The sequence below is a fragment of the Phyllopteryx taeniolatus genome, chromosome 4, assembly GCF_024500385.1.
Source record: "Phyllopteryx taeniolatus isolate TA_2022b chromosome 4, UOR_Ptae_1.2, whole genome shotgun sequence".
Taxonomy (NCBI): domain Eukaryota; kingdom Metazoa; phylum Chordata; class Actinopteri; order Syngnathiformes; family Syngnathidae; genus Phyllopteryx; species Phyllopteryx taeniolatus.
In genome coordinates, this window is record NC_084505.1 from 28,155,084 (window position 1) to 28,175,398 (window position 20,315).

At 43.3% G+C, this 20,315-nt stretch overlaps 2 protein-coding genes and 1 long non-coding RNA gene across 8 annotated transcripts; 1 reads left to right on the top strand and 2 right to left on the bottom strand.

Annotated features, from left to right (window-relative positions):
* Positions 1 to 13: 13 nt before the first annotated feature.
* adamtsl7 (ADAMTS-like 7) lies at positions 14 to 2,224 on the top strand. 3 transcript variants are annotated; one of them, XR_009788311.1, is made up of 6 exons: positions 14 to 254; positions 335 to 486; positions 575 to 665; positions 741 to 920; positions 1,568 to 1,716; positions 1,785 to 2,224. XR_009788311.1 is itself a non-coding variant. In XM_061771969.1 (5 exons), the coding sequence occupies exons 1-4, from the start codon at positions 427 to 429 to the stop codon at positions 1,709 to 1,711; spliced, it is 453 nt and encodes a 150-aa protein (XP_061627953.1). In that variant the 5' UTR covers positions 17 to 426; the 3' UTR covers positions 1,712 to 1,716; positions 1,785 to 2,224. The 3 variants fall into 3 exon arrangements, 2 of the variants coding, with proteins under 2 accessions (XP_061627952.1, XP_061627953.1); XM_061771969.1 differs by having other exon boundaries at positions 17 to 486; positions 597 to 665; XM_061771968.1 differs by having other exon boundaries at positions 16 to 665.
* A 303-nt stretch (positions 2,225 to 2,527) lies between these two features.
* On the bottom strand, positions 2,528 to 19,409 carry ptpn9b (protein tyrosine phosphatase non-receptor type 9b). 4 transcript variants are annotated; one of them, XM_061771272.1, is made up of 13 exons: positions 19,312 to 19,409; positions 14,307 to 14,450; positions 14,078 to 14,167; positions 13,834 to 13,958; positions 13,624 to 13,729; positions 13,138 to 13,248; positions 12,025 to 12,905; positions 10,030 to 10,126; positions 9,854 to 9,923; positions 9,692 to 9,770; positions 9,445 to 9,595; positions 8,801 to 9,008; positions 2,528 to 5,837 (listed from the first exon to the last, which is right to left on the bottom strand). In XM_061771272.1, the coding sequence occupies exons 1-13, from the start codon at positions 19,342 to 19,344 to the stop codon at positions 5,614 to 5,616; spliced, it is 2,319 nt and encodes a 772-aa protein (XP_061627256.1). In that variant the 5' UTR covers positions 19,345 to 19,409; the 3' UTR covers positions 2,528 to 5,613. The 4 variants fall into 4 exon arrangements, with proteins under 4 accessions (XP_061627256.1, XP_061627255.1, XP_061627258.1 ...); XM_061771271.1 differs by having other exon boundaries at positions 14,307 to 14,522; positions 19,312 to 19,404; XM_061771274.1 differs by having other exon boundaries at positions 14,307 to 14,472; positions 19,312 to 19,378.
* Positions 16,120 to 19,305, bottom strand: LOC133477034 (uncharacterized). Its single transcript, XR_009788215.1, has 2 exons — positions 18,048 to 19,305; positions 16,120 to 17,969 (listed from the first exon to the last, which is right to left on the bottom strand). It is a non-coding gene; the product is annotated as an uncharacterized LOC133477034 (long non-coding RNA).
* Positions 19,410 to 20,315: the final 906 nt, after the last annotated feature.

Below are 20,315 nucleotides of genomic sequence, written 5' to 3' on the forward strand. Positions count from 1 at the left end.
GTTTTTTCTCCTTGATAAATAAAAATCACCATTTAAATACTACATTTTAGGCTTACTTGGGTTATCTTTGTCTGATATTTACATTTGTTTGATGATCTCAAAGTGGAAAACTATCCAAAAATAGAATTTGAGAAGGATGCCAATACCTTTTTTTTTTTTTTCACCTGTGCCGATCGGCTGACGAACCGGTGACCGAATGTTCTTGTCAGCTCAAAATCTGCAGCCAGTGGGAGATACGATCTGAGTGGAGCACGGTGAGATCACCTCTGTTAAACGTGGTGAAAACATTAAACGTTAAGGAAGCCCACCCGTTCTCTGTTTTCTCCTCCCCTAGTGGGCTAGGCCAGCGGAGGAGGAACGTGGTGTGCGTGAGCAACCAGGGTGAGGTCGACCCAGACGAGGAATGCAACATCCGCCATAAACCAGATGCACTCCAAAATTGGGACATGCGCATGCAGTTGGTTCACCAGCCAATGGAGCCGGCAGGTAAAACACGTTCAGAATGCGGTCCGGGCAATCGAACCAGAACGAGCGTACGCCTGATGCACCACGTGACCGACCTTCCGTTGAACAGCTGCCATGGTGAACGTCCACAGGAAGTGACCTCATGTAATTCCGGTCCGTGCCAAAACCGCCTAGAGTGGTTCGCTGGACCATGGGGTCAGGTAATTCACCTGTGCACACTCATAGTAAAAAAATATGAACTGCTTGAATGACATTTCACGTGTGTGCCATGAAAGTGTTCTGCAGAGTGCGGAAATGGCACTCAGACCCGGCGCGTGGCTTGCATTCTTCAAAACAAAGGTCGCACGGAGGTGGTGGCCCCAGTGAAATGTTCCGCTACACCTCAGCCGATCACAGCTCAGCCCTGCACGCTGAAACTATGTGGTGTCCGCTGGTATGTCACGGCGTGGAGCACGGTACGTTTCCAGGCCTACTTGAATTTGTCATTAGTTTCCCTTTGGTCAATAAGTTATTTCTTTTTATCTTTTTCAAAAAGGGTTTAGGCCTATAACAAACATAATTTATAGAATGTACACAATGGTGGCAATTTAGTGTGGTGGATCCATTTTTTGCTCATCTGATTTAAATATATCTGTACATACATACTTTTCCATAGCTCTCCATATTTCCTGGGTAGGTAAGTACAGTGTACCCCGTCCCTTGTCCGAAGTCAGCTGGGATAAGTTTGAGCTGACCCGTGACCCAAATGAGGACAAGTGCGACGGAGAGAAAATGTTGTCATTGTCCATGTAATCACAGCTGGAACATGAGGCACGATACAATACAACGGTCTTACCAGATTCCTTTATTTTGGGATATATTGCTTTTCTAGTGTAGTAACCATTATTTGTTCACTACTTTTCAAGATGTGTTGGAAAAGGTCACTATATAGGAGATAACCTATAGTAACTCAATTTGAACAACCCTCCAAAATGGCGAACTCACTCACGATATGGAGCACTATTTTGTGAGTCGGGAGTGATGCCAATGACAGCCATTGTGGATTACAAACACCTGTCAGTATTCTATTGTAAACTGAATTGCTGCCGCTGTGCGTCACCAGTGTTCGCGCTCCTGCAACGGCAGCTTTCGTGCGCGTGAGGTGCGTTGTCTCACCGACAACGTGGCTCCGAGTGAGCAGTGTGACCCCGCCCGCTTTGACCCCAGAGAGTCGAGAAGAATGCAACTCACAGCCATGTGGAGCTGACATAAGTAAGCCTGTTCAACCGCTCGACTCTCTTTCTACTTGATTCTTATTTATTCTTTTTTCTTTTTTGCAGGGCCATGCTGCAGTGACCAGTATCCCAACTGCATGGTGGTGGTTCAAGCCCGCCTCTGCATCTATTCCTACTACACAAGCGTCTGCTGTGCCTCGTGTAGCCGAGCCCAGAGAACATATCCCAACTCCTTTTAAAAGAAGAAGAACATACGCAGGTGATGCGGCTTTGGGGAGTTGAATAGCACAGAAGATATTTGATATTTGTCATTTGTCAAAAAATGCAGAAATTGATTACTATTCAGTTGCTGGTTTGATCTGTAGCATATCAGAATTTGTTTTAATGTGGATCATTGTTTTCCAAAATAAAAGCAGTGTTTACAAAGGTCTTATTTTGATTCAACACAAGGATAATCAGTCTGCTTTCATGGAGGACTACAGCAATCTGAGAATATTTACCGATGAGAGGCTGATATTTTAAGGATTTGGACCATTTTAAGTTAAACCTCCATCGATTTTCAAAATAGTTGTCAATTTAATCATTGGTTTGTTAATCAATTGTTGCATCTCCTAATGACAAAGATACATAATCTGTGATAGTCGACACTAAATATGTGCCACTCTATAAAAGTTATGCCAGCCACAAATGTGCTTTAAATTGTGGAGCAGTATAAATGAAATTTCCACAGTATGTGATCATTGGTCTTCAACTGAAAATAAAAAAACTTGGAAAACGTGTGTTTAAAAGGTTAGTGTTTTTAATTTTTTTAAAGCGGTATGAGGTCAGTAAGTTTTGTACACTACCCAGACAGTGAGAGCATTGCTTTAATGGGCCGGCTGGGCAAACAGAGTGTAAAAACGTCAACATTCAATCACAAGATATACACGGGAACAGTCAAACAACCAGGATGACACGTGACCTTGTTTTTATTCTCTCTTCATATAACAAATTAAGAACATGGAGAATAGAGACACTTGCGTACTCTTGCACTTTCTACGTCTAGCATGGCGTTTGTCATACGACGTGCTACTAAGACTCTCCGCGTGTGTTGGTGAGGTGAGGCTGCATTGGGAGCTCCATGCTGAGGGTTCATGAAAAGGTGAGCCTCGGCCTTTGGCACCCAGGGGTCCAAATACACCAATATCAACCGAATAGCAGTTCCCTTAAAACATTCAAGACTCGTGTGTTCATGCAAACAAATCAATCAATCAATAGACCAGCACACGGCAGGACCTCACTTTTTGTTTTGTTTTGTTCCATTCCAGCTCATTCCTCGGCCCTCCTCCTAAACAAAACCCCAAAGCAATAGAACAATCAGCAATTATACAAGTCAGTTCTGAAAATATTATGGTAGGATTTTCTCCAACACACACCACTTTTTAACAACAGAAATATATAGTTCAACTCCCATCTGATTTGTTCAGCTTATCACATGATTTTGCTGTGGTGTCGTACCAACATTCAACGATTTTCAACCTGTACTTTTTTTTTTTTTTTTTAATACAAAGACATAAATATAGCTGGATAAAATACAGTGACAATACAAAATAAAGACATTGGTTGGATGATAATTTAGATGCAAAATGCAGTAAGAGATCTGAAAAGAACACCCCCCCCCCAAAAAAAAATTTTGCCCCTGAGGTCAAACGATAAGAGGAACCAGAACTTTGTCCACTCATATGACTTTTCATATTACTCCGAAGTGGCAGCACTAAAGGCAAAAAAGTGTGTGCCGTGTCCTTTGCAAGTGCACAAGCCGTTTTTATTATTCTATCTGCTGCACTGTGACATAAAACAAAAAGGACAACCTGAAGGCACAATTATCTGAGACAGTCTCAAGAGTAATACTGGAAAGGATTATGGAATAAGGGAAGATGAAACAGTTTGAAGGCCAAACTGCTTTAAAATCATCCAATCAAAGAAGAGTACAAATTTCAGCCTTAGCATGGGATCACTTTTAATATACAGTCCCCTCCAAATGTATTGCAACAGCAAGGTCAATTCCTTTGTTTTTGTTGTAAACTGAAGACATTTGGGTTTCAGCTCAGAAGACGAATATGAGACAAACATTCAGAATTCTAGCTTTTATTTCATGGTACTATTCACATCTCGATGTGCAAAACAACTCAGGACAGAGCACCTTTTGTTTGACGCCACCCACTTTACAAGTGAGCAAAAATTTTGAAACATGACTGATGAGTGTTTCTCGTTGCTCAAGTGTTGTCTTTTAGGTTGATTGATTGATTGCTGGAGCAGTTTGGGGTAACAGTGTCTTGCTCAAGGACACCACAGCCGTGAGTCAGGGGGATGTTGGGGGGTAGTCCAGTCGGGGTCTTGAACCTAGGTCCCCCATGGTGGCAAGCGATGATCTTCACCATTGGGCCACGGCTGACCCAGTACAGAGATGCGCCATAAAAGTTGTGGAAAGGCCAAAGTATGGAGAAAGGATCTGCTTATGATCCAAAACACGCAAGCTCATCTGCGAAGCATGGTGGAGGTCATGTCATGGCTTGGGCTTGCATGGCTGCTTCTGGAATGGGCTCACCAGTCTTTATTGATGATGTAACTCATGATGGTAGCAGCAGAATGAATTCTGAAGTCTACAAAACCATTTTGTCTGGCAATTTGCAAAAAATGCATCCAAACTAATCGGGAGAAGCTGCATCATGCAACAAGACAATGACCTAAAACACACTGCCAACACAACAAAGGACTTCATCGGGGGGGGGGGGAAGCGGAAGGTCTTAGAGTGGCCAAGTCAATCACCGGACCTTAACCCAATAGAGCATGCATTTTACCTCCTGAAGAGGAGACTGAAGGGAGAAACCCCCAGAAACAAGAACTGAAAGAGGCTTCAGAAAAGGCCTGGAAAAGCATTTCAAATGAAGAATGCAACAGTCTGGCGAAGTCAATGGGTCACAGGATTGATGCAGTTATTGCAAGTAAGGGTTACGCCACCAAATAAATGTTATTTACATTAAGTTAATCATATCGGTTCCAATACTTTTGCTCAATTGAAAAGTGGGTGGCTTCCAACAAAAGGTGCTCTGTCCTGCGGCGTTTAACACATCTAGATGTAAATACGATGAAATAAAAGTTGGAATTTTGAACTTTTGTATCATATTCATCTTTTGATCTGACATGCAATGTATTCCATATACAACAAAAACAAAGAAACTGACCTTTCCGTTCCAATACGTTTGGAGGGGACTGTAATTGTTATTTTTATAGCTTGGCTCGCGACATGGATTTACCTGTCCAGCTTTAAAACTAGGCATTTTTACACTTACTCAAGAGGTAAATATGCACAACCATATATAAATGTAGCTGCATGTTACAAGAATATACACGCTTTCAGTCGATATCATCTTAGTAAGGAGTACAAGCATTCGAGGTGATGACTTTGGCTTTGGAAAGTTAGTCTACATATGCACACAATATGACACACATAGAAAATGCACCATAAGAAAGAAAGAAAAATGTCATGGAACGACAAAAAAAAAAAAAAAAAGGCTCACACACTAATCTGTCACAACGTGTCTCACTCAAAAGCTGCATCCCCTCAGAAAGAAAATGGCAGAACAGTTTGAGGGTGAAGAAGATAAAGGTTCAAGTTTGCCATTCCTCATGTGCAAGTCAATAGAAAAATGCTACAACGTTCTTGTCAAGAGGATAAGTGCAGGGCAGGCTGAGCTCCCCTGCCATTTGCTCTGAAATTTGCAGGACTCCAAAGCTCTTCAGGTCACCCTGCGCGTCCGTTCACACGGGGGACCAACGCGGATCGGAGCATCACCACCGAGACGGCATCGGAGACGTCTCCGTCTTCTTTCTACTCCAAAACCTTCCACGCCGACGTGGGTTCAGGTCGACTTCCCGCCCCTGCGCGTGTCTCTCACTCGCTGTCTGTCTCGATTTCCGAGTCAGACCACTGCACCGGGCTCAGCTTGCTGCGGCGCACGGCGTACTCGATGACCGCTGTGTAGCAGAAGTAGTACTGCTCCCAGGTCTGAATGCTGAAAGCCCTCTGCGTACGCATGCGCCGCACTGTCTGGTGGACGTCTACCGTGCCGATGTCCTCCAGCCGGGACAGGCAGATGTCCAGTGTGCAGAATGTGCCTGAAGCCAGGGAGGAAGCAGGGATCAGGAGCAAATCAATATTGTTCATACAAAAGCCAGCTGGCTGCCAGTTGGCCAGACACAGCGAGGAGAAAGGAGATATTCCGTTAGCTCATCAACATTGCAACACAAAACAAGACTGCCTCAAAATATGTTCAACATTATCAAAACCAGTAGAATTTGACGTTCATTTCTCCAAACGATCACATTTCCATGACCTTCACGGATCACAGCATGTACAACCCCAATTCCAATGAAGTTGGGACGTTGTGTTAAACAAATAAAAACAGAATACAATGATTTGCAAATCATGTTCAACCTATATTTCATTGAATACACTACAAAGACAAGCTATTTAATGTTCAAACTGATAAACTTGATTGTTTTTAGCAAATAATCATGAATTTAGAATTTTATGGCTGCAACACGTTCCAAAAAAGCTGGGACGGGGTCATGTTTTCCATGGTGTTACATCACCTTTTCTTTTAACAACATTCAATAAACGTTTGGGAACTGAGGACACTAATTGTTGAAGCTTTGTAGGTGGGATTCTTTCCCATTCTTGCTTGATGTACGGCTTCAGCTGTTCAACAGTCCGGGGTCTCCGTTGTCGTATTTTCCGCTCCATAATGCGCCACACATTTTCAATGGGAGACAGGTCTGGACTGCAGGCAGGCCAGTCAAGCACTCTTTTACTACGAAGCCACACTGTTGTAACACATGCAGAATGTGGTTTGGCATTGTCTTGCTGAAATATGCAGGGGCGTCCATGAAAAAGACGTCGCTTGGATGGCAGCATATGTTTCGCCAAAACCTGTATGTACCGTTCAGCATTAATGGTGCCTTCACAGATGTGTAAGTTACCCATGCCATTGGCACTAACACAGCCCCATACCATCACAGATGCTGGCTTTTGAACTTTGCGTCCATAACAGTCAGGATGGTTCTTTTCCTCTTTGGCCCGGAGGACACGACATCCACAATTTCCAAAAACAATTTGAAATGTGAACACTTTTCAGCTTTGCGTCAGTCCATCTTAGATGAGCTCGGGCCCAGAGAAGCCGGCGGCGTTTCTGGGTGTTGTTGATAAATGGCTTTTGCTTTGCATAGTAGACTTTCAAGTTGCACTTACGGACGTAGCGCCGAACTGTATTTACTGACATTGGTTTTCTGAAGTGTTCCTGAGACCGTGCGGTGATATCCTTTACACATCGATGTCGGTTTTTGATGCAGTGCCGCCTGAGGGATCGAAGGTCACGGGCATTCAATGTTGGTTTTCGGCCTTGCCGCTTACATGCAGTGATTTCTCCAGATTCTCTGAACCTTTTGATGATATTATGGAGTGTAGATGATTAAATCCCTAAATTCCTTGCAATTGTACGTTGAGGAACATTGTCCTTAAACTGTTGGACTATTTTCGCACGCACTTGTTCACAAAGGGGTGAACCTTGCCTCATCTTTGCTTGTGAATGACTGAGCAATTCAGGGAAGCTCCTTTTCTACCGAATCATGGCACCCACATGTTCCCAATTAGCCTGTTCACCTGGGGGATGTTCCAAACAGGTGTTTGATGAGCATTCCTCAACTTTCTCAGGCTTTTTTGCCACCTGTCCCAGCTTTTTTGGAATGTGTTGCAGCCATCAAATTCTAAGTTAATGATTATTAGCTAAAAACAATCAAGTTTATCAGTTTGAACATTAAATATCTTGTCTTTGTAGTGTATTCAATTAAATACAGGTTGAACATAATTTGCAAATCATTGTATTCTGTTTTTATTTATGTTTAACACAACGTCCCAACTTCATTGGAATTGTACATACTGTTATTTCTTACCCATAATTACTGTTAGTTCTTTCATGGCCATTTTGAACGTTAAATTGGACTGATCACTTGATCTTGTATACATATTTATGCATGTCTATCATCAGGGTATTTTGTTCTCTAAATTTAAAATATGGTATAATGGAATACACGGTTGAAATATCAGTCCAGAAGAGGCAAAAAAATATACTGTATAACTTTCCTATTATCTTTAAATTGCATAAAACAATGCATTCGCAGAGGGTTTAAGTACATTCGATTTTGAATAGAGGCCGACTGAGTGCATTTACAGAAAATCCTCTTTAAACTGGCTGCAAAATGATTGCACTTTTATCTCCCCATTAAATACATAATCATTGGTAACACTAGAAGAAAATAATCCGGTATATGCGCAAGCATCTTCCTCGTTCGTCAAAACCCTACAGCAGTGGACCAGGTCAAAGCACCCGTAGGAACTTCAACCATCTACAATGTCTTTTGTTTAACAAGATGTCACCACGGAGCCAACAAAGATGACAATATCCCATGTTTAGGCTTCGTTCGTATTACTTATATCATATATTTGTGGATATACATGTATTTAACTTGTGTCCGAAGACACCAGCCATAAAGAAAAACAAACAAAATTGCACCGAGTTCGGCTTCAAACCATCATGCTGTCAACCTGTAGATATGCTACTTATTGAAGCACACACGGTAGGTTAATTGACGACTCTAAATTGTCCATAGGTGTGAATGTGAGTGCGAATGGTTGTTTGTTTATATGTGCCCTGCAATTGGCCGGCGACCAGTTCAGGGTGCACCCAGCCTCTCGCCCGGAGATAGCTGGGATAGGCTCCAGCACGCCCGCGACCGAAGGGAGGAAAAGCGGTACAGACAATGGATGGATGGATGACGCACACACAGGAAGTACGCCGACTTGTTTTACGGGTTTGGTCATGTGACCACCGACAGCGGATTCTAGAATACTTATAGCCGCCACACAGGTGCTTTAACTTGGGGATAATCATTGCATACATTATAGTATTTATAATATTGCAAGACAAAACAAGAACGCTCCAAATTTATTAAAACAATAAGCCCCTTAATGAAACCACTAGAATTTGACATTCCTTTCTGCAAACATATTGCATTTGCATTACCTGTCCGGCCGATGCCAGCGCTGCAGTGTACCACCACGGGAGGGCCCCCTGGAGGCCCCTTCCAACTGGAGCCCAGACTCTGGACTGCGACGTCCTGCCTCTGAAGAACGTCCTCGCGAAAGTCCAACATGGCCGACGCACTCTTGGGCACCCCGAAGTCCGGCCAGCTGACGTAGAGGTAGTGGCACACGTCCCGTCTCTCCCCAGACTTGACAAAAACAAAGAGGGCAATTATGTTCATGGGCTACAACATTGGGTAGCGGTACACTTGCACACTTAATAGGAGAGATGGGGAAAAAAAAAAAAAAAAGTATCAGCATTACCACATTACTGGTATCCTTGTATTGTTCAGTGACTGTGATTTTACATTTTTATGTCTCAAAAGTATTTACTGTCAACTGACTGTTTGTTGTCGTACTAGAGCGGCTCCAACTACCGGACACAAATTCCTTATGTGTTTTTGACATACCTGGCAAATAAAGATGATTCTGACACGTTATTTTTCAGTTAGATGGCGTCCCACTCGCTTGAAACATACGGACGACGGAAACTTATAGCATCTGACCTTTCCACCGGAATTGGTGAATCTGTCCATTGAAAAAGGTAGTGGAGGACTGCTCATCCTGCAGGTGGTAATAACTCACCTGAGTATTACAGAGCTCCAGATGTGAGAGTTTGAAGTCGCGGAAGACCTGGATGTGGGTGTTCCTGACCAGGAAACATCCATGTTGCTCTGTTCTATCTTCCTCCAGCGGCCAGTACTGACCGCATTTTACACGCCCCCGCTCCACCACTCTGATACACAAAACATGTATGAGCACTGGTTGTGAATGAATGCCACAACACCGCCATAAACACGCTTTGTGCATCTGCCACTTGAGAAGAATTTACCTCGTTGTCATGACAATGATAAGTACCATCTGCTCCCACACCATGCGCCAAAAGTCCCCGAATGTTTTGGGCAAAGGACCTGAGGCACAAATAGCATCCGTTTTTTCTGAAATAGTGATGATAATCTAATTTAAAATATTCAAGAGTGGGATTGTGTTTTACCCTGAGTAGCAATGTATGCCTTTCTCCTCTTGTAGCCATCCATGAAGCTAGCATTAATGTAATCTGAAGTCTGCAAGACACACATCAGAAGAGGTGCGCGCAAGTGACGTTTAGCTAGCACATGCGCACGCACGTACACACTTTGCGACAGTCAGTTTTGATGGATTTAAAATTACTTCGTCCTCGTCGTCACAGAGCTGGCAGAGTCGCACTCGGGATTGGTCCAGACACAGAACATCGCTGTACCGATTCTTGAGCTGATTGGAGAGTTTCCTGGAAGGAAACATACAAACGCCAAATGTCAAATATCAACTTTGGTGACCTTAGCTGCACACATGGGATAACGAGGACAAATAATAGTACTGTAGAGATATATACAAATATTGACTGACAAAATGCAGGGCTTGCCAGCGCATAGCTTTTAGCAGATAAGGCTAGATTAGCGAAACACTATCTCAAACAACCTTAACATAAACACGTGACTAACAATATAAATCTCGATCTTCTATACACTGTATATAGTCACGCTCATCTCTTTAATGCCCTGCTGCCACATATCACTACTGCATGTTGTCAAGCATCTGTACAGAAGGACACCTGCCGACGTCGCCTTGAGAAATGTACTGAAACAGCGCAAGCTGTCGATGAACCTATCCATCCATCCATTTTCTGTAGTGCCTGAACTGTTGATGGTCACAAGGGAGTTGCAACTAATCCCAGCTGATTTAAGGTGAAGCGAAGCAGGAGATGCCCCGGAGTGATTATCAGTCAATGAAAGGGTTGTCCAAAATGTCGAAGCCAAACTAGAGTCAAGAACAGCGGCTGGGGCCAAGTTGAGAGAAGGCGAGGTTTGTCGCAATGAGTCGGGTCGAGGAAGACAACTCTTCTACTTGTGTGGTGGATACGTGGAACTGCGAAACAGCTTCCTACTCCTAGAGTGGAATGTTCATAAGTCACAGAAAAACTCAAATATTTTCCAATTGTGTTGCCCCATTCTATTCCACTATATCCGATTTTAGAGTGAGGCCGACTGGAAGAGATGCAGCATAATTAAGCAGCAAGAATAAGATGATAATAATACTAACAGATAACAGCGCAGAAATACAAGTACACCTGAATAAATTAGAAGAGTGCCAAAAGCTTACTAATTTAGGTAGGTAGTTCAATTGAAAAAGTCAAACTTATAAGGATGCACTTTCATGATTTGTTTTAATGTGCAATTTTGATTACAGCTTACAACAAACTAAAAAAAAACAACATTCACCACCTCTAGAAACTACAATATTAAAAAACAACAAAAACAAAACAAATGTCTTTTTTTTTTTTAATGTCGAAATTAGGCAGGAATTTGCCGTCTGAAAAGTATTTTCCCCAAGGGTTAAATGAATCTATATAATGTATGAGTAGGCTACTCCACTAAATGGACTTTTCTACCATATTCTAGTTTATTGAGATGTTGCTGTAATATGCCTGAGAGTATTGTTTTATACTCTGTTTGTATGTATTGCTGCTCTGTGTGTTAAAGTAGAAGTTGTTCAAAGGTTTACCATTACTCTAACATATATGCTAATTTCCGTTAGCGGGTCTGTAGGGTTGAACATCATTTGTTAGTGGACTTTCATTAGACGACATTATATGGTTTGGTTGAACATTTTGGAGTTTAAGAATACTTTTTCAATTTTGATCTGCCATTTTTATAGTACACTTGTCACTTTATTTAGGAGTGACAAACAGCTTGAAGCAAGCACGCTTTGCCTCTTATTTGGAAAACTATGTGAACGAAAGAGTGAGCTATTAATAATATCTTCAAGGGTGTGTTTGGACATTCTCGCTTTACACATTGATAGGTTCCAGGGGTTCTGATTTATTGGGGAACCTATCCTCTGTTATTTGCTTTAAAAAAAAAAAACCTTATTTGCTGTTTGCATTGGCGCATGTTTGGGTCAAGAATCTATGTTGAAGTGAGTGGAGCAGCATCCTTTAATCAGGCCGTAGCCTTGTTTAAAAAAATTAATTAACGAGAGACAAGTAGAGACCTTTTTGACTGGCCAGTCAACTACAACTGCGAAAAGCGGGGAACACTGTACAAATGCTGGCATTAAACCCAAGAACAAAGTAAAAGTTATCTCCAAAGGTTATCTTTTAAAATGAACGTCATCAGACTATCTTACTTGGAGTAGTCGAAGGTGCCTGCGGGTGGCTCCTTGCGAATCTCCTCATACTCCCGATAGATCCCTTTCTTCTTTTTCCTCTTGACATGATCCACCAACTCGTGCATCGCCATTCCTCCCTGTTCCGGCATGTGAACGGACTCCTCCATGCGCCAGTCCTCGTCATCAGGACTCCATGATGAGGACAAGGGCGACGTCTGGGAGGTGGGCTGGTGGAACGGTCTGGGCAAAGCTTTCTGGGGCAGCGGCGGCACGCCCTCATCTCCCTCACCCTCGTCATCCACCTCTTTAATATGCTCACTCAGAGGTCCGCGATCCGAGTCTGTTGTCCTGCAATCCACCGCGTCCCCATCGCCTTTGTGAGGGAGCGGCGTGTCAGGGGGTGTGTCCGACTGGGGGGGAGCCGGACGTCCACGATCGTTCATGTTAGAATTGGGGCTCCTGTTGTTTCCGCTCCCAGCTGAGCCGTTCCAGTGTTGGTGATTCCCCGGTAGCCTGTTTGCAGCAGAATGCGGGCTCAGCTGAGAATGACCCAGAGTCCTGCCCTCGTCCACACCACAGTGCTTGTGTTGGCTCGCATTGCTATCGTCATAGAAATGAGAGTTAGCCGCGGCTTGCTCCGAGCCAAGCTGAGTACTTAAATGGCCGTGGGTCAGCGCGGCGCCGACGCTCGGGTCGCCGCACTCGAGGCTGTAAGAACGCAGAAGGCTTCCCACGCAGTCGTGCGTGTCGTGTACTTGCGCGTCACCCTCTACAGTGTTTGCGTTGATGCAGGACTGGATCCAGGCCACGTGGCTATACTGGGATGTCCCGCCAAGGTGCTCAGGGAGGGAGGAGACTGGGATGTGATTGGCCAGCTTGTGAGCCTTCACTGTGCACACCTAAAAGATGGAAAAGATAGGAAATACAGTTCAAGTGACCTTTACGGTGAACCCCACACTGTTTCGCGGTTCAGCATTCACGCCTCTGTTCTATATATGTTGGAGATTTTCAATTCTTTTGCGAATCGTTCGAGAATGCATCACCTGCGATAAACGGGGGTTCATTGTATAGCAAAAGATGGTGAGCTATTCAATAGGTGCACTGTGGCCTCCTTGGTGAATACAGACGTACCCGTTCTCTCAGCTTCTCACGCACAAAGAGGCGTAGAACGGCAAAAGGTGCTCGAAACCAGAGAGGCGAAGACACGATAAAGACACATTTTAAACGAGCAGGAAACGCCCCCTAGGGGAACCAAACAGCAGGTAGCTTATGAGTGAGCTTTCAGAAAATCTAGAGTCTAGTGTTTCCAAACCTGTACTGAGCCATGGCACATATTTTACTTTGGGAAAATCTCACAGCACACCACCAAACAAAAATGTTACAAAATGTATATATAGTGAAATAATGAGGATCTCAATTTACATAATGTGAAATATGGGCCTGTTTAGATGAACACAATACTGATATTTGCATGAACTGAAGAAAGACACACTGAGATCTTAATTTTTGGACCAATAAATTTCAATCAGGTAATTTCCTGCGATCTAATGTGCCGCAGCACAGCGGTTGGGAATCACTGATCCAGACACACTACAAAACCATATTCATTAGATTTACCTTGAGCAAATTGAGGATCTTGACACAGAGATCATAGTCGAAATTCCCATAACTGGAGTTGGTCATGTCATATATAAATAAAAGTCCGTCTCTCTGGGTTTGAACACTGGAAAGAAACAAAAGACCATTTAGAAATAAAAAATGGCTTCAAGATGGCCTACCAACTGCAAATAATGTGTTTGAGGCAGGCGGAGAGGGGGGCGGGTTCACCTGTCTATGGCTTTATCCAGCTGATAGATGATGGCCTGCAGCACAGCTTTGTGAGTGGTCACGTCTGGCCGATGGAGGCGAGCTGTGAAGAGCGCGAGCGCAGCACCATTTGCGTCGCGTCCAGGCTGGAGGGAACATGATGTGTCAAGGCAAGGATCCATGCCTTGAAATACTCTCGTACAAAGACGGCAGGTATTCAAATCTCGGTGCAGTTAAGATATTGAGTACAGCCTCCACCACTCACCAGGATGGTGAATTTGCCACTCAGCAGCTCAGAACGGAGGGGCTCCTCGTCGGGGTCTATATTGATGATCCCCTCTTTGATTCTTGTGTTCTGATATTATGTTTGTGGTGGGGTAGAAGCAGAGTGTCATTAGTTTGCACTAGTACAGTAGTAAATATTTGAGAGGCTCTGTGCTCTCTCGCTGATAGTTGAAAAGGGTCATTTCATTGGTGTCCCCACTCAGCTATACCTTGTATGCTTGGAGGAGGTCGACGGCTCGGGAGACGTCAAACTTGCGGGCCATAAGAAACTTAACAGCTGTGGCTTGGGAGACGAGCCCGGCGCAGTGAGGCTGCTCCCTGCAACGCACCTCACTCAGGAACTCCTCCACAGCCTGGAACACCACATACAGTCCCCTCCAAAAGTATTGGAACGGCAAGGTCAATTCCTTTGTTTTTGTTGTATACTGAAGACATTTTTTGTTTCAGATCAAAAGATGAATATGAGACAAAAGTTCAGAATTCCAGTTTTTATTTCATGGGATTTTCATCTAGATGTGTTAAAAAAAAACTCAGGACAGAGCACCTTTTGCAATAACTGCATCAAGCCTGCGACCTGTTTGACTTCACCAGACTGCTGCATTCTTCATTTGAAATGCTTTTCCAGCCTTAACTGCAGGCTGCAGTAAAGGCTGACCTTAACCCAACAGAGCATGCATTTTACCTCCTGAAGAGGAGACTGAAGGGAGAAACCCTCAGAAACAAATAAGAACTATAAGTGGCTGCAGTAAAGGCTTGGAAAAGCATTTCAAATGAAGAATGCAACAGTCTGGTGTAGTCAATGGGTCGCAGGCTTGATGCAGTTATTGCAAGTCACCAAATATTAAATGTTCTTCACTTTTAAGTTCATTTAATCATCTCTGTTCCAAAACCTTTGCTCACTTGAAAAGGGGGTGGCTTCAAACAAAAGGTGCTTAGTCCTGAGTTGTTTAACACATCTCGATGTAAATACCATGAAATGTAAATTGGAATTCTGAACTTTTGTCTCATATTCATCTTTTGATCTGAAAAAAAAATGTCTTCAGTATACAACAAAAATAAAGGAATTGACCTTGCCGTTCCAATATTTTTGGAGGGGACTGTAGATAGAGAGGGGTGGAAAAGAGACTCTTGCGGGAGTTGAACGTAGAAACAGGATTAAAGTTCAATGAACTCTTACCGAATGACTTACAATATTTTTATTTTAAAAATACCATCTCTTAAATACATACGTATATGCATAAATAAATACAATGAAATTAATTTAATATGTAAACTCAAACACTAACAGGGCTCCACAGTAGCACTAGACCATGCATGATGTTGTCTTATGTAACTAGCGTAGCTTTGTATATAATAAAGACTGACAGTACTGTCAATATAAAGTTTGTCTGCAACAAGCAATGGCTGACTAAACCGGTCATTTCTTTTATATAATTTGAAAAACCATGGAAACATTGTAGCACGGTGTAGATCTGCCTCACAGTTCTGAGGACCTGGGTTCAAATCCGGCCCCGCCTGTGTGGAATTTGCATGTTCTCCCCCCCTCGCCGCTGCAGCTTTGGTTCACTTCCTGTAAAAGTCTTTTCGGGCCGTAATCCTAAACTCCGAAAATCCTGACGACTTTATGTAGAATTTTCCCAACATTGAGTGGCCTTTCCAAGCGAAAACACACACAAACAAAAACATCATCCGAGTGTGCAGTAATGAGACGCCATTACGATATCAATATAGAAGATCAATATTAACATTACCTGGGGCCAAGCACCAGTCAATCTGAAAGTGTGTGTCAAAATGTCACTCTTTAGACATTTTGGAGTGAACGTAGACAAATGTGTATTTTTAGAGACAATTTAACCAGGTATTGAAGGGATTTAAAGTGGAAGTAACCTCCAACCGGTCCATATAATCCTATGTCACATTCACGAGGCTAAAATAATATTGTGTATGATCATTACAAGTCAGCACTGCTTTTCCAGTGCCTTTCACAGTCCGATTTCCGGCCGGCGCTCATACACTCAGCCACTACCAGCCCCAAGCCCGGATAAATAGGTGAATTGCAACAGGAAGAGCATCCGACAATAAAAACTGCGCCAAACAAATCACGCTGATGAGAAGAGCCGAAAGTCACAACAATATAATCATGATTCATGTTGTACACACCGTAGTGTAAAGAGAGTAGTTTGGTCTTCATCTTCAATTGGTCTGAAGAATTTATGTTGATGGTGGGATTTCCTCATACGTGACAATTACCAGTTGGGAAATATGACATCGATTGTTGAATGTACATTTGCCTAGTATTCGTGTCCATGAAATTATTTCCTATTTGACCTTGCTTCTTCCCTGAACATCTGGAAAAAGATGCTCCAGGGGCCTCATGTACAAAGACTTGCGTGGATTTCCTACTGAAACATGGCGTACGCTCAAATCCAGAAAACGTCGTAGGCCCAAAAATATCCCGGTGTATGAATCTCTGCGTACGCATGAATCCAAGCACATTTCCTTTGTACATCCCAATCAACGTGGAAATGAGCGCACATGATGGAGTAGCCGACCCCTCCCTGTCCACGCCCACATTTAAATATGCAAATCATATTTAAATGAACCCCCGATCTCTGCGTGTTCAGAAAAAAAGGAAAATGAGCAAGGTAATGAAGAAAAATATTTTTTCTGAATGCGAAGTTGCTCAATGAAGTGGAGGCGCGCAAGAAAATCCTCCTGGGCACGCTGTCCTCTGGCGTTAACAACGTGCGAAAGAGGAGCGAATGGGACAGCGCGTGTGCGACTGTCAATGCTGTGGGGTCGGAACAGCGCACACATATGCTGAACTAAAAAAGAAGTGGTCAGACATTAAGGTGGACAGCTGCCCACCGCCAAAGCGTGGCCAAAACAGGCGGAGGAATCGGCGCCGAGGGCCTCACCCCGTTCGAGGAGAGAGTCGCTGCGATCATGGGTGACGCTGCTCTCTCGGGGGTGCTGGGAGCACATGTGGCTGACTCTGACCACCCCACAAGGTTAATACCATGTATTTGTTGAATGTCTAATTGGGAATGATGATCATCGATCAGCCCTGTGAGATAAAGGTTCATGCATAAATGTATGCATGGTATTTGTAATTGAATTCAAACAGAAGCACTCAGCATATCAAAGAGGATATCAAAAACTTTGACTCCTTTTTGATGACCCAATTTATTATTTTAATACACGAGAGGACGCACACACTCGGAAAAAAATAAATAAAAAAATCACTTTTTCTTTAGACTCGCAGGGCACATATCAACAAACAACTACCCGCACTCACATTCACATCTACGGGCAATTTAGAGTCTTCAATCAACCTACCCGGCATGTTTTTGGGACGTGGGAGGAAACCAGAGTGGCCGGAGAAAAGCCACGCAGCCACGGGGAGAACATGCAAACTCCACACAGGCGAGGCCGGGATTTGAACCCCGGTCCTCAGAACTGTGAGGCAGACGCTCTAACCAGTCGTCCACCGTGCCGTCTTGTACATGTTCAAATGAAGTAAATTCAAAGGACTCTTTTTATCAGTGCAGTCGCAGTTGCAGCCACGCGCTACATGTTCGGGGGATTCGTCCACCGTCCCTGGCGTCTCCTCCGGCAGCCCCAGGGTCTCCGACGCAATTACGCTCCAGCAGCGTCTGCTGCACCTGTGCAGACTGATTAAAAGACTCCTTCGAATTTACTTCATTTGCACATGCAAATCGGTTGCACGTGATTAAAATGTGTTCAAATGACAATTTATCTTCTAAAAAATGAAATAAAATAAACATCATTTGAACACATTTTAATCATGTGCAACCAATGTACATGTTCAAATTAAGTAAATTCGAAAGACTTTTTTTTCAGTGCATGTGCTGGAGAAGAAGCGATTGTGAGGCCAATAGGCAGCATAAATGATCACCTTGATCAATTAATTTAATAGGTGTCCTCACAAATATCAGTGATTTATTAAATCCACTGGATAACAAGTGAATTGAGCCAGGCTGTGGCGTGGACACAGAATCGGACAGCCTGACATCTACAGCAAAAAGGAGGATGTCGAGCAAACGTCTGTCCATCGTGGACACATCCACCGCACAGCACCTTCTCCAGGCAGAGGAGCAGCTTCAGTGGCAGACTGAGGAAGTCCTTCCTCCGCCGTGCGGCTTTTTAATGCCACTATGCCACCCTGGGAGGGAAACGCCAATGTCACATTCCCTCAACGCTGTACGGTGACTTACTGTTAACATTTGGCACACTGACCGGCATGCACCTTTCCACCTCACTTAAATTATGACTTGAATTTCATTTTTGAATTTTAAAAGGAAAACAAACAAAAAAGACTTGCTAATACATGTATATTTTTCACATCTTTAGATAGATACTACTTTATATATATTATTAGATATTTGACATTCCATGGGATAGTTTTCACTGTGGAGGCTACTAGAAGTGTGAATTTCCCTTTATGGACTAATAAAGTATCCATCGACTGCACCGATCTAATATTGTTCGATGGAGAGCAAACACGCCAGGACGAAAAATGAAAACCAAGTCATCAGGTTTATTGGCAGGCGTGCTGCACTTTGCAATACTCTACTGAAAGCAAAGCGGCATCGATGCTGAGAATCCGAAGCGTCACTTCTGACAATTCCCGTAGGTAAATTATAGCACTACTTGACTGTTGGCTAACAGTCAGCGAAAAACTAACATCTGTGGCGTTTATTTGGATGGCGATATACCAAAACGAACATCGCAATACAAACAGCCACCTAATTATTTTAAGAAAGAACACTTTAGATGAATTCGCGTGCTCGTTGAAAGTAGCTGTTAGCATTTGCGAGAAGTTGCATGTGGTAGCTAGCTAGCTGCACGGGCAACTGTACGGTCGCCACGTCGATCGGAACAATATTTCAAAACGAATACCTTTAAACATGAACGACACTTGTAAGACTCGATGGGAAATGTAGAGTTTAGGAGATGGTAGCGGGTTGACAAGCAAAAACAGAATCAGTAGACGTTGCTATGCTAGCACATGCTAACCGCTGTCAGTCAGCCACACCGGACGGAGTCAGTCGCCCTCGGGACAAGGAAGCTAATCGTTCCCGGGAACAGCCCGCAGCACATACTCGTCGGTTGTGGCCTCAATTAACTGTACCGTGTTGGACGGTACACACTGGATCGAAACTGGAGAAAACTCCGTGACAAGACGCTTACCAGGTGCTCCTGAGTTGTCAGGGCTTCCGCCATCTTGAATCCTCAGCAACGTCGCAGAGGGCGGAGCCCAGGACCACGCCCACCCAACAGCTGCTTCCACACGCAGAAACAAAAAAAAAACCATCCATCCATCCATTTTCTGAAAAAAAATAAAATAAAGCTGCTTCCACACGCAATACTCACCGAGACAGACAGAAAAAAATCCATCCATCCATTTTCTGAATAAAAATAAAAATAAAATAAAGGTGCATCCACACGCCCTACTTGCCAAGACAGACAGAAAAAAACTCCATCCATTTTCTGAATTAAACAAATAAATAATTAAAATAAAGTTGCCTCCACACGCCCTACTCACCAAGACAGACAGACAAAATAAACAAATAAATAAATACATAAAATAAAGAAGACAGACAGGCCACGCCCATACCTGCATACTCAGGAGCGGAGCGAGTCACGCATACGAAGCCGTTGTCTGGACACTTTTTAAACTCAGCGCACTGTGCTGCATTGGTTGAATGCAAGTCACATGGTCTATAGACGCCGTGTGTAAAATACTTACACACATATTTCTCTCACTCTCTCTCTATATATACACTATATACACAGGGTGATTGAAAGGTAACTCCCTATTTTTAAGTACTTGAAATTTATTTCCGAACTCTAATTCTTACAAGAAAATTAACATGAGAAGAAAGTGTATTGCATGGAGTTTTATTTCAAATTGGATTTGGGCGCCAGCATTAGCCACCAGTTTCTTAAGCCGCCTGGGAACCGCATTAACTGATTCCACAAGGAAGTCTTATGGGATGGAAGACCTAACTTCTCGTATTCGTCCTTCAAGTTCTTCCAAATTCGTTGGTTTTGGAGAATAGACTTGCTCCTTTAGTCATGGAACATGCACAAAAAATTGAGAAAAATATTACAACATATGAATAAAATATTTTAAAAGTATTTTAAAATAGGGAGTTACTTTTCAATCCCTTTCCTCGTCGGACTATTTTCTT